Below are 15,024 nucleotides of genomic sequence, written 5' to 3' on the forward strand. Positions count from 1 at the left end.
TTGTGCAATTAATAAGGTAGGCTCAATACATAAAGGATAAGAAAAACTTTGGATTGCCGTTTTAGTGGTTGAAAAGTGCTGGAACTCCATTTTTGTTTGAATACCTGATGTCATTAGCTTTAAGTTCTTTATGTTTAGGGTTTAGATTTAAGCGTGCTATTTTTTAGTCAAAATTGCAGCATTCATACCAATCTCAAAATAATTAAATTGCATCATTCATAACAATATGAAAATACTTAAAGTTGCTCATTAATAACAAACTGAAAGTAGTAAAAATACAATCATCAAAGAAAGAAAAAATTTAAAATACATTCATCAATTCATGCCCTTGAGTTGATCTTCTGCCACCAGCGCGGATGTGCCACCACCACTAGATCTGCCACCACCATGAAAGTTTCCTCCGCCACGAGAGGTACTTCCACCGCGTGATGTATTTTGACTACCATGCCGTAAGGGACACTTACGCTTATCATGACCAACATAATTGCAAAATGAGCATTTTCGAGTGTATCTCCTTGGTGGAACATCCACTTCATTAGGAATACGGGAGTATGTTTTTTTTTTTTTTAATTTACGGATAAATGCTTGATTTGCAACCATGGAAAATGGATCCGGGGGCCAATAACTATCACTACCAAGTGGGATAAGAAGCCTAATGTAGCTATGAATTGTAAATATGAAAAAGGTAGTTATGGATGATTAATTTCTCCTAAAAGGTAGTTATTTATGTAAGTTGCCCAACTATATACCTACAAAAGTTGGAGGCGTTCATTAGACTGGGCCTTGTAAAAAGCCCGTTTTCGGATTGTGAAAGGCCTATATCACTACAATATTCTGTATCCATTATGGAATTTTGTAGTAGGCATAATACCTAGATAACCCCTTAAACTTGACACATTTTGTAAGTTAGACACTTAACTTTGCTAATAACCAGATAGACACTTAAACTTGCTAAAAGTGTATCTTTTAAGTGCTTTTTTACATAAAGCCAAGTGTGTGAAATACACTTGCTTATGATGTGTTAAGTGAACCAATAATTACATGACACATGTAATTTTTTTTTAAAAATTAACAAATATAAATTAAAAGTATTTATATTAAAAACTAAAATTATGTAGAAGAAATATAAAAAATGGAAAAGGAAATAACAGTTAAAAAAAAAAAGGAAACAGAAAAGCCTCTTAAATTACTGTCCATTTTATTCAGCAGAAAAAATAAAAATAAAATCCCCCGCCCCCCTCCCTCCGCTCCCCAAAATCGAGTCCGGAACCAAAATGATCCCAAAAAAGACCATTTGAACCAAAATACCCCAACAAAAAAAAAGTGACAAAACTACCTTTAACGCAGTAATTTACTGCGTTAAAGGGGTCCCCCCCCCCCCCCCTCCTTTTTTTGTTTTTGTTTTTGTTTTGATTAACTCCTCTTTCTTTACACTTTTTAACATACTTTAACCATAAATCAATCATGCTTCGAGACTCCGAAATTTTAACATTTTATATAGAACCCTACTTATTTTTGTGCAATTAATAAGGTAGGCTCAATACATAAAGGATAAGAAAAACTTTGGATTGCCGTTTTAGTGGTTGAAAAGTGCTCGAACTCCATTTTTGTTTGAAGACCTGATGTCATTAGCTTTAAGTTCTTTATGTTTAGGGTTTAGATTTAAGCGTGCTATTTTTTAGTCAAAATTGCAGCATTCATACCAATCTCAAAATAATTAAATTTCATCATTCATAACAATATGAAAATACTTAAACTTGCTCATTAATAACAAACCGAAAGTAGTAAAAATACAATCATCAAAGAAAGAAAAAACTTAAAATACATTCATCAATTCATGTCCTTGAGTTGATCTTCCGCCACCAGCGCGAGATGTGCCACCACCACTAGATCTGCCACCACCACGAAAGTTTCCTCCGCCACGAGAGGTACTTCCACCGCGTGATGTATTTTGACCACCATGCCGTAAGGGACACTTACGCTTATCATGACCAACATAATTGCAAAATGAGCATTTTCGAGTGTATCTCCCTAGTGGAACATCCACTTTATTAGGAATACGGGAGTATTTTTTTTTTAATTTACGGATAAATGCTTGATTTGCAACCATGGAAAATGGATCCGGTGGCCAATAACTATCACTACCAAGTGGGTAGAACCTTCCAGCATACGTTTTTGCATAATTTTCAACTGTATATTCCTCAGCCATGTACGTGGCATCGTTCTTTCCCATTGTCATAAAACACTTGAAGGCATGAGAACATAGCATGTGATATGATTGTCACTTGCCACACGTGCATGTTCGTGGAATCGCACAAATTGTATGGACGTTATCTCCTTTACCTTGGTGCACACTTGTTATGAGTTTAAATATGCGCTCTTCATAGTTGTACTCCATCCGGTCATTTTGCTGAGCCTTAAATTTGTGATACTCGAACAATTGTGACGGTTTTGGCATCCATCTTAGACCGTCTGCTACAAGTCCTGTCACACCCCAACCTCTGGGGGTGTGGCCGACACCCGGCACCCGAAGGCCTGAGCGAACCAACCATGGCATCTGTGACATATAATATGAATAATGGGCTGACAAGGCCGCTAAATGACGCTAACAAGAACCAGATGTATCAACCTGCACGCAGAAAAAACCCAACAACAACCCATATTACTACTATATAGAAACATGATGTTTCTATACAGTAGTAAAACTGGATTGTCGTCCGTTCCAAAAAAAAAGGTGGGCCCCATACTAGACACCAAGCAATTAAAAAAAAGTGGACCCCATATTAAAAAAACAAATAATGTCAAAAAAAAGTGCACCCCATATTAAAAAATCAAACAATATTCATGTAATTTTCAAAGTATCCCATTAAGTCAATAATGATGGATTCATTGCCACATGCATATCAACCCATTAATGGGAGCAAATGAAATTATTGTACAGCAAAAAACATGAACCCCATATTACTGTTTTTAAAATATTTATATTTTAAAATAAGATAGAATTTAATTACTTTTTCATTTTTATTCTTACTCTAATAAATGTGAAAAAGGATTAATGTCGTAAAAGAAAAAATAATATCAAATGGAGATCAAACAATGAATAAGGTAAATTAGTCAAATTCTAATTCTAATTGACGTTTCCTTAAAAAATCATGCAAAAGACAACATGACAAGTAAAATGAGCCAAACCGAGAATATTTACCAAAAATTAAAAAATAGTAGTTCTTCGTTTAAATAGAAAATCAAATTTCTACTTTGTTTCGTTTTAAACATGTAAAATTAATTTAACAATTTGAATTAGAATTATCCAAATCAAAATTTGATAAAAAATAATCAGTATTTTACACCTTTAAATTAATCGAGTTAAAATTGAAAGTATCAACTGATGCTTAAATATTACTATTGTTTTATCTTAAATAGAGGGAAATAGTTTCCTTTTAAACAAGTCTTCTCTGTTAAAAAGTATTAATAAATTTTTGTAGACTTTGTATTCGTAGCAAACACTAATATAATAAAGTTTTGGATACGGAGCACAAACTACAATGTTGTATTAAGGGAAAAGTATTCAAAACACACTCAAAATATGGCCAAAATTGTCATAACACACCTCAACTTTGCGGGGGGTCCTATGACCCCCCTGGACTTATTGCTTGTGTATTATTTACGCTTTCAACAGGAAAAAGTCACTCAAATGATTTTGAGTGTATGCACGCGCTCATAAAGTTAAAACCAGACGGGTCATTTTCATTATTTTGCTTTCCAAAATTTGAAATCCAAAATTCTGTCTCACCTTCCACTCGATTTCTACCATTTTAATCACTCAAATACCATTTTATTCTACAAATCAGTGTGAATCATAGTTAAACTAAGTTGAGGTGGTAACATCGCGGTGGATTTTGACCCGAAATGGTCGATTCATCTTCAAGGTTGTGTCAAGCTTTTAGTGAACTGAAAAAATACCAGGTTAGTCGTGTTCTTTGTCAGTATTGTACGCGTAAAGTTTATTTTTTCTATATTATATAGGATTTGTGACATTGTCGTATGAATTTCTAGGGTTTGTTGAAAAAGTATGGGTTTTTCCTAGTTTAAATTGGGGTTATTGGGGTTAAGAGATGTGTAATCTTATGTTGTGTAGTATTACTATTGTAAGTGCGTCCAATTTATTTTCACCCCAAAATGTGATTTTATACACTATTTGGCCTTGTATTGTCACAAGTCTGAATTTAATTGTTGTTATTTGATGTCTGTGTGGGGTTGTGATTGTTGTTGACCATCTATTGTTACTTTATATGTGTGGTACTGATTGTTTGCACTATTATTGAATTGTAATTTCAGGTATGAGTGGTTTTGTATTAGGGGTGGGCGTTCGGTTCTTCGGTTCGGTTTTTTCGATTTCGGTTTTTTGTATTAGGGGTGGGCGTTCAGTTCTTTCGGTTCGATTTGATTTTTTGAAGTTCAGTTCGGTTCGGTTTCGATTTTTCTAATTCGGTTTTCTGCAAAACTGCCAGACCACAACGTGTTTACACTTTACAAATCAAAAGTATATAGACTGATAAATCTTTATAAAGAACTGAGACAGATAAGTTCAATTCAAAGTCACCATTAAGTTTCTGCCTTTTAATCATACTACTCTAAATCATACTAGACTTTCATGAAAATATGCTACAGTTTGCTAGCAGCTGCTAAATATATTTGGATACCACCACAGAGAGCAGCTTTTTTCACTTGGTAGGTGCAGTGCGGGATGTGACCTTAATAGCATATAATCTAAGGAAGATGAAGCAAATTATCATGAGCTGGAATTGCTTGTAAAGACAATGGCAAGGACAGCACCTACTGGTGCACGGGAGCTCTGCCTGCTCACTATATTTTTTTAAGGCTGTGTATGGTGCTTCTAGCCTGCTCTACTGCTGTTGCTGCTCTGCCTTGTTGCTGCTTTGCCTGCTGCTATTCCCCAATTTTTTGGTAGTCTAGAATTTAATTTTTGGTATTGTGCTTCTAGCCTTATTTCTTATTATAAGCCACCTTCGGGGAGTATGGTGGTTCAATGAGCTTGGTTATGAAGAGAATGAGGAGAAATGTGATTTTCGGTTTGACTTACGTCTTTCTGATTTGCAAATTTTACTCCGTCTTTGGCTAGTTGCTTGACCTTGTTGCTTTTCATCTCCTTCATATTTGGGCCACTTTTTGCTGCATTAGCTGGAGTAAGTGCTTAGCTGAATTGTCATAGTTTGGTTGTTTTATTGATTCATTTAGGCAAGAATGTTTGATTTCAGAACAGAGAGATGACTCACACTATTGACTAGGACTTTTTTAAAAAAAAACATTCTGATGAGAAGCATCACAATGAGTGATCTGAGGGGTGTAAAAATATTTAGTTAATTTTCTGTTTAACCGAAAAACCGAAGAACCGGAACCGAATACCAAATTTGTTATTAAAAAAACCGAAACCGAAATACCAAAAAAATCGAAACCGAAAAATCGAATTAATTCGGTTCGGTCCGATTTTTCGATTTTCGGTGTTTATGCCCACCCCTAGTTTGTATTAGTAACATTGAGATGGTATCATGGTGGGGTTTTGGATGTTAGTAGTGGGCAACCAAAGTATGAGGGTGGACAAATAATAGAATTTTTGGATATTGATGTGGATAGGATGTCCTTTTTTAAACTAAGGGATTATATTAAAGAACTAGGGTATACTACAAGTTGTTCATTTTGTGTTAGGAGACCTAATAGTAACAGTGTTGTAGAAATCCAAACTGATAGGGACATTTTGGAAATTTCACAAAGTTTTGAGAATGGGGATACTATTGAAATCTATGTCTGTCACATGGTTAATAATTTAGATAATGTAGACGGTCCCATTGCTTTTTTGGAATACACTAGCCCCAATGAGGAATCTTTGGCTGCTTTTAATGAAGAAAGGGATGGGGTATCCAAGAAGGGGATGAGTTTGCTTTTAATAAAGAACCAGCAACTACTGAAACTGCAGCACCTGCTGAACCAGTAGCTGCTGAAACTACTGCTTCTGAAGACCCATTAAGTAGTGAATTTGCTATTCTTGAATCTGACCAGTCCACTGATGATAGTTCTGAGTCTGACCAAGTTGAACTATTTAATGAACATGATGCTGAACATGAAAGTGATGACGTTAATGAAGAGTGCATAAATTTGAGGGCTGAAAGGAGGTCATATCAGAAGAGGAAAAGAAGAGAAAGGATACCAAATGACCCTGGAGAAATTTCTGTTGGTGAAGTTGGTCAAGTTCAGGGCTTTGATGAAACTGCTACTCCTGATACAAGCTTGAAAGGTAAGGTTGCTGGGGATGAGCCAGTGTATGTCAGTTCTGATGCATATAGTGTTGAATCAGTTACAGATGATGATTCAGGGTCTAGGAAGGCTAGGAGAAGGATGATTTTTGACAAAACTGTTGAAAAAGTGATGTGGGAGTTAGGGATAGTTTTTGAGGATGTGAATGAGTTTAGGGATGCTGTTACAAAATATGCACTTCAAAGGGGTGTGCAGTTAGAGAAATTTGTCAATGAGCCCAAAAAGGTTAGGGTAAGGTGTAGGGATGGCTGCCCATGGCTGCTATATGCAAGTCTTGACAAAAAGATTAATGATTTCATGATAAAAACCTACAATCCTAAACATATGTGTGTCAAGACTACTAGAAATTACATGTGCAATGCTAAGTTCTTGTCTAAGCATTACAAGAATAGAATTACAGAACAACCAAACATTAGGATTTTCAAGTTTCAGCAGTTGATTAGGGAAGAACTTAACATACATGTTGGAAAAACCACTACCAGGAGAGCTAGAGCTAAATTACTCCAAGAAATCATGGGTGTTCATGTGTTAGAGTTTGGAAGAATATTTGACTATAGGGATGAAATGTTGAGGACAAATCCTAGGAGTACTTGTGTTGTTAAGGTTGATGACTCTGGTGAAAGCAGTAGGCTGGTATTTGAAAGTTTTTATATTTGCTTTGATGCTTTAAAAAAATGCTTTTTAGGTGGATGTAGGAAATGTATTGGTTTGGATGGTTGTTTCTTAAAGGGAATAACCAAAGTACAACTATTGGTTGCTGTTGCTAAAGATGCTAATAATCAAATGTTGCCTATTGCTTGGGCTATAGTGGAATATGAGAATAAGAACACTTGGACATGGTTTTTGAAATTGCTAATAGCTGATTTGGGAATGGGAGATGGCAGCAACTACACAGTGATATCAGACATGCAAAAGGTATGACAATCACTTTTATTTTTCTTCATTTAGTTTCTGTCCATTCATATATAATTGTTTCTCAAAATTTTAGGGGCTTCAATCAGCTATGAAAGAATTGTTACCACTGGTGGAGCACAGGATGTGTGCAAGACACATCCTAGCCAACTGGGCAAAAGGATGGAGAGATCTTCATAGAAGGAACCAATTCTGGAAGTGTGCAAAAAGTACCTTTGAAGGAGAGATGAAGATAAATCTGGACAAAATGAAACAACTTGGTACTGCCAAGGATGGTAAAGATATTGTTGCAGATTTACTGTACTACCTACCTGAAACTTGGTGTAAACTGTACTTTAGAACTGACATTAAGTGTGATAGTGTGGACAATAATATTTTTGAGAGCTTCAATGCTTGGATTTTAGGATCAAGGCATAAAACCATCATCGCTATGCTTGAAGAGATTAGACTGAAGGTTATAACTAGAATAGGTTAGTTGAGTCAATTTCCAAAAACATGATTAACCAATATATCTCCAATGGCACTGAGGGTACTAGACATCAACATAAAGAAGTCAATAGAATGTAATATTGATTTCAATGGTGAGAGAGGGTTTGAAATTAGTGATGGGTCATATCAACATATTGTTGATTTGAGAAATAGAACTTGTAGTTGTAGGGCCTGGATGCTTAAGAGAATACCATGTCAATATGCCCTTGCTGCCAAATTATATAAGAAGTATGAACCCATTGAGTTTGTTGATAGCTGCTACAGTAAGGAGACCTACTTGAGGACTTATTGTCATTTTCTTCAACCAGTCACCAATATGAAAATGTGGCCTGAGTCCAATAACCCCTATGTTGCACCACCAGTTGTAAAGCCTATGCCAGGCAGACCAAAGAAGGTCCTAGAGAAGTCACTGAGTCAAAAAATATGATAAGTTGTCAAGAAAAGGAGTTGACATGACTTGCAGCATTCATCATGGTAAAAATCATAATAAAAGAGGTTGTCCTTTGAAGGTATGAGCTTTTAAAGTAAACTATGTTTTTTATACTCTTTGTAGTAATGGTTTTTATTTGACACTACTATTTTTGGTAGGATTCTAGTAGAACAAGCTATGGTAATGGACCAGATATTGCTGCTGCATCTCATCCAAGCTTTGCTGAATCAAGTGCTGCACCTGCAAGAGCTAGGGGAAGGCCAAGAAAGGCAACTCTAACTTCTGAAGCACTAACAAGAGCTAGGGGAAGGCCAAGGAAAAATCCATTAACTTCTGATGCACCAGCAAGAGCAAGTGCAAGGCCAAGGAGTATTTTTGAAGCACCATCAACAGCAAATGCAAGGCCCAGAAGTACTTCTCAAGCACCAACAAGAGGTATGGGAACAAGGAGGACAACCATTACTGCTAAATGGTTTGAAAATGCAACAAGTTATGCTGCACCTGTTGCAGCCAATGCACCTGTCCAACCTGTTGCTTCTCAGTCTAATGTGAGTGGGGGAAGACCAAGAAAAAACTCTCAAGCTTCTAGTGCTGCACCTGTTACAGCCAATGCACCTGACCAACCTGCTGCTTCTCAGTCTAATGTGAGGAGGGGAAGACCATGAAAAAACTCTCAAGCTTCTAGTGTAACAGCTGTTGACAATGAAAGAAGAAGAACTACCCTTTATAAAAGGCCTAGGACTGTTGGAATGGGTATATTTGTCGCAGAAAATGGATTTACAACATACAATGTAAGAGCTGAAATATTTGTTGGAATGGGTATATTTGTTGCAAATGAGTTTACTAACTATAAACAATTATTTTGCTTTGTCTACAACATGGCTTGCCAAGTAGTAGGATAATTGATGCTGCTCCAAGAAAGCATATAAGGTCAGCTGATATTACTGGGGACCTTGGTCACAAAGCAAGGACTGGAGTGAGGTGGAAGGGCAAAGCAGCAATGGCATCAAGCCAGCTTGAAGAGATGAGGGTAAGAAAAAGGAAAAAGTGACAGCAACCCAGAATTAGCAAACAAATGATCCATGGAAGTAGTGTTAATATGTTATGTTGGTAGTTGGTAGAACAAGTTAATGTAGTTGGCAGTTTTTGCAGTTCATAAACAAACTAAAGTAGTTGTGGTTTAGATGCTTGTTTTGTGACATTATGCTACTACACTTGAATGTTGCATCATCATGAATGTGATGCACTACTTTTGTACAAACTTACATTGGTGCAATTGTTTATATATGCCAAGGTCTGTTTCTATTAGTAAGTTTTGTCTCTTTCAGCAGTTGATTGGTGCACATGTTTAATGTCCAGAATGATTGTTTCTTTTTGAAATTGTTGGTGCACATTTTTAATGTCCAGAATGTGCAACCTATATTGGTGCAGCTGTTTCTTTTTGAAATGTGCAATTTATGGACCAAGTGAAATCTGGTCAGGCATTTGAACTACATTAATGTTGCTCACCAAATCTGGTCAAGCATTTTGAACGAAATTAATGTTGATCAGTAAATGTGGTCAAACTTTTGACCGGATTTAAAGGTGGTCAACAACAGCTAAGGTGGTTGGGGGTTAAGTGGTGGGTAATTTATTTCAAAACACATTATAAATATAGGCTTTCACTCACACTCTAATACTATGAAATAGCATTCTACACAGCCTCTAACATGAGCCTTAATTCAAAAAAGGTAGCTTATTTTGAGAAAAAATTGACCAAATCATACATTGAAAAGGATGATTTGGTAAGTGTTCATCTAATTTATTTGTTATTTTCAATTGTTATTTTAGTTTTAGTAATCACATGTTTTTCCGCAGATCCTTCCAAGTAGCATTCTTGAATTTCTCCTAGACGATGACCGTGAAGCTGTTGTAATTTCTGAAAGAGGTGCGTACAAAATGAAATACAAAGTTGGTGCTCATACGCGCCTCTATCAAGGATGGAAAGAATTTATAGATGCTAACGGATTCTGGACAGGGGATGTATTGTGTTTCAAGGCTTGTGACGCTGATAGGGACCGAATACACTTCCTTGTTGAAAACAAACAGGAGATCATAGAAATAGATTAGACTAGGTCTCCGTGTTTTCAATTTTAGCAAGGTTTATGTTGGAGCACATGTAACACCTTTGCTTTCTAAATTAAAGGGATTTCATTCATCAACTTCCAACTTACATTAAACACAAAACAAAAGAAAACTAAAAAGGATTTCCTAACATACATTAACCAAAAGACAAAAGAAAAGGGAAAAGTAGTTCCTAACTAACATTAACCACTACACAAAATACATTTTTCCAAGCACTGCCTACCTAACATTAAGCACAAAACTAAACCATTCAGCTTCAAAAATATAAGGAACACTAAGGCAATTGGTCATGACAAGTTGAAGCATTTCCTCGCATTAACCAACTGATCCAACTAGCAAAACAAAACAAGATACAAAATGTGAAAATCAAATTAGAGCTAAAGTTGTTGATCCCCTTCTTTTTCGATTTTATCTCTTTTGCGTTTTCAATTTCGCCCAGATTAATCACACTTGATTGTTCTTCCATCTCCTTCATTTTCTTATCACTTGAGGCATATTGTTCTTCCATTTCAATCTCTTTCAATATCTCGGCAATTTCGGAACTTCCACATCCTTCTTCCATCTCCTTAATTTTCTTCTCTTTTGAAGCTAATTCTTCGTGCATCTCCCTCATTTTGTTCACCAACTTTGGAATAATGTATTTCGATCTTTCATAAACTTTGGAAAGATCCCTCCATCGAAAAAATATACACTTCTTCGAACAATAGTAGCGGCAAGACCAATATCTTCTTCCGGGATTGTTGTCGAACCAGGATGTCTTCAATGGGAGCAACACACCATGACTGCATCGCACCTCCGCATTCAACATTGGATCTTCATTGTCCATACAAAGCTTATTCAAATCCAATCTTGTTTCTTCCATAGCTAACTCGAATTTTTAATCAGAAATTTGGGGAAAGAAATTGTAAGAATCCAATCTTGGGTAAGAATTGAAACATAAAGAGAAGAAATTTACCACATTGGGGAAGAACTCAATGTGGAAGAAGAGAACAAGATCTAGCCGTTTGTGGGGATTTGATATTGGATTTGGGGAACTAAAAACGTTATTTGGACGGCCATGTGGCAAATATACACTGGTCCATATAGTTTTTATCTTCTCTTACGCGCTGAAGGAGAGTAGCTTCACTTGCTAGTCCAGGTCACCTGTTGAAAGCATAAATAATACACAAAAAATAAGTCCAGGGGGGTCATAGGACCACCGCAAAGTTGAGGTGTGTTATGGAAATTTTGGCCATAGTTTGAGTGTGTTTTGGATAACTTTCCCTTATATCAATCGTATTTATCAAATTTCTACTTTATTTCATTTTAAACATATAAAATTAATTTAACAGTTTGAATTAGAATTATCCAAATCAAAATTTGAAAAAAAAATAATAAGTATTTTATACCTTTAAATTAATTGAATTAAAATTGAAAGTATCAACTTATGCTTAAATATTGCTATTGTTTTATCTCAAAGAGAGAAAAATAGTTTCCTTTTAAACAAGACTTCTCTTTTAAAAAGTATTAATAAATTTTTGCAGACTTTGTATTCGTAGCAAACACTAATATAATAAAGTTTTGAATACGAAGCACAAACTACAATGTTATATTAATCGTGTTTTGAAATATATATATATATATATATATATATATATATATATATATATATATAGATATTACTATATAATATAAGAGGGAATGTGAGGACTTTTGTAGTCCTCACAAGAGTTTCCCAAATTTTTAAAAACTTTTTAATTAATTACTTTTATGTCCTAATTTTATTTATTTAAGTAAATTTTTTGATTTTTTATTTTTAAGGTCTACTTTTCAAAAGCTATCGAACCTGGGGACTTTTGTAGTCCTCACAATAATTTCTAATTCTTTTAAAAAAAAAAATTAATTACTTTTAGGTCCTAATCTTATTTATTTAAGTTAATTTTTTTATTTTTTATTTTTAAGGTCTACTTTTCAAAAGCTATCGAACCTTCTACCTCATTTTTCATGTTCTTTGATTTTCTGGTTCGTGCTCGATATCCGCATTTAAGCCCAATTAATCTAGATAATTAGCACTGTATCACGCCTATTCGGAGGGAACGCTTCCTCCAAAGATTTTTTCCATATCCATGTTCGAACCCCTAATCCCTAATTAAGAGAGGAGCAGCTCCATCCGCTGCACAAGTTAAATTATGTATTTGTCTTAAAAGTTCATTAACTATGTATAGATTATTTATGTAGAACTAAATAACTTCAGAAAATTAGGATACATAAGTTATAAATGTCAAATTCTGGCTCCGCATTTGATTTGAAGTAAATAATTTTATCAAAATAGAAGTTAAAATATTAAAGCAATGGAATGAAAATTTTGCTTTTATATAATTACCCACTTGTGGGACTACAATGGGTATATGGTTGTTGTTGTTGTTGTACACTTGTACTAACACAGATTATATTTTTTTAGTTAAAATATCTACTTTTATATCTTGAGTTTGGGCCCGGGCTTAGCACGGGCCTCACATAACTAGTTATATGTAATAAAGGAGGATGGAATGATTTTTGTCGTCCTCAGGTTACATTTCAACTAGCATAGCCAACTAAAAAGTTTTCTCTTCTAAATTTGCCCCTAAAGTGTGTTGGAGTAAAACAATGTACTTTGAAGCCCTTTTCCGTAAATGTGCAATCCCTCAAACTAACTGTTTTTTGGTGACATGATTAGAGCTTCCTTTTATACTTCATATTTACCCCTACTTTACTACTATATTACTTACATTGCCACATACAATTTGGTAAAATATAAAAACTTTCAGGCCCTTTAGAAATGCCTAGAATTTATGAATTGGGAAGATCCCACACGTCACTATGGATAACTAGATTGGAAAAAAATGATTGTGACGAATTCATTTGACATTTGACATTTACTCTGGATAACTAGATTGGAAAAGAATGATTGTGACGAATTCATTTGACATTTAACATTTACTCTGGAGATGATATTTTTCACCCGGTGAATTCTGAAATTATTTTTAAATTCTCTACTATTTATAATAATAATAATAATAGTAATAATAATAATAATAATAATAATAATAATAATAATAGATGTATAACCCCTAGATTCTAGATGTGCTTGCCCGACGAGGTCTATTTCGGACTTCCCGATGAGCTGTAGCCATGACTTCAAGTCGATTAAACGTACATTTCAAGGACGTTTATAGTTATGCATTCCCTATAATCATAAAGAGCCTTTAAATAATCCGTCAAAGAAACATCGTCTTGAATGTACCACTGTCCATAACTAGTTACACCTTGTGGCGTAAATGACATTGAATATCTTTCAATTATATTTAAATCAAAATCACTCCTACTAACTTGTAGCCTATTATACAGGGCTTGGAGTAGTTTTGAGAATTTTAAGTTAAGTGGTGTCACGACCCAATTCGCGAGTCGTGGTGGCACCTACACTATCCCTCCGAGTAGGCGAACCACACCACTAATAACAAGTTAAATAAGCGAAAAATTAAATATGAATAAGTTATCAAGTCTTAAATACTTATCATAACTATAAATGTCACGACAACCCCAATATTTGGTCAAAAGGTACAAGAGCGCTAACATAGTACGGAATATAAGCCTGAAAATACTCGAAGGCTACATATTGTCTGTCGAATACAAAAACAGAAATAAATAGAGGAGGTCCTTCAGGGGCCACGGATGACCAAGTAGCTCACCCTGAATGACTGAAAGATGTCACCCTCGCGTATCAGCCACGCGGTGTAGAACTGGAGCATGGATCGTACTCTGCACTCAACAAAAGTGCAACAAGAGTAGTATCAGTACAACACTAGTACCGGTAAGCATCATAGGACGACAATGATTAGATAACGCATGAAGAAGTGGAAACTAACAAGTAGCATATCAAACAAACAGGTATGGTCACATATAATACACAAGTAAGTGTAAATGAATCATGAAATCAACCAAGACAGATATAGTTCACCAGATGATCAGTCAAATATATGAGTGAATGAAAGCAATGCAATGCAACATTTACCTCTCTCACTCCACTCTCGTACACACATGCTAAGGGCAGTGCCTCGAAGCCATGACCCATGGGGGACCCGCGAAGTCCATGTACCACTCGTGCTCTCCGACAGAAACCTCGGAGGCTTTCAATCACTCTCAATCTCCGGCAAGGACCTCGGAGACTCTCTGTCACTCTCAATCTCCGGCACAAACCTCAGAGTCTCTCAATCACTTAGCTCACCGTCATCACAAGAATAATATGGAAGGCATGTCATGCATGATAGCAGTCTCAACAATATCACCAATGTACAATCAACAAATACAAGTCATATTAATGTAATCATTCTTTTTCATATGATGAGGGAGCTAGTATATGATAGAGATGCAACAGGTGATAATCACAGAAAATAACACATATGGCGACAAGCCCACATAACAGCTGACAGAACCAACCTAATTGGAATCCACCTCCACTTCATTCCCGAAGGCCTATATGCTATCCCCGTCACTTTCTACAACTACATACGATTCTCTAATCAGAGTCTAACTAAAGTAGACCGTAACCTACCTCAATGTCGAGCGGATGCCACGAACAATCAAACTAATGTCGTCCCTTTGCGTAGAGCCTCTGAACGATCAAAATATATAAAATATGCGATCTACGTTAGAATTCGAATCTAAGGACACCCATATTGCTATATTTATATTCGAAACCCAAAAACGCACCACAAAAAGTG

The 15,024-nt window shown here is 35.5% G+C and overlaps 1 protein-coding gene across 1 annotated transcript; it reads left to right on the forward strand.

Annotated features, from left to right (window-relative positions):
* The first annotated feature begins 9,839 nt into the window (after window positions 1–9,839).
* LOC132638123 (uncharacterized) lies at window positions 9,840–10,344 on the forward strand. The gene is made up of 2 exons (XM_060355101.1): window positions 9,840–9,945; window positions 10,019–10,344. Exons 1-2 carry the CDS (start codon window positions 9,871–9,873, stop codon window positions 10,268–10,270), a joined length of 327 nt encoding a protein of 108 aa, XP_060211084.1. The 5' UTR covers window positions 9,840–9,870; the 3' UTR covers window positions 10,271–10,344.
* Window positions 10,345–15,024: the final 4,680 nt, after the last annotated feature.

This window comes from Lycium barbarum, chromosome 4 (assembly GCF_019175385.1).
Source record: "Lycium barbarum isolate Lr01 chromosome 4, ASM1917538v2, whole genome shotgun sequence".
Lineage (NCBI taxonomy): Eukaryota > Viridiplantae > Streptophyta > Magnoliopsida > Solanales > Solanaceae > Lycium > Lycium barbarum.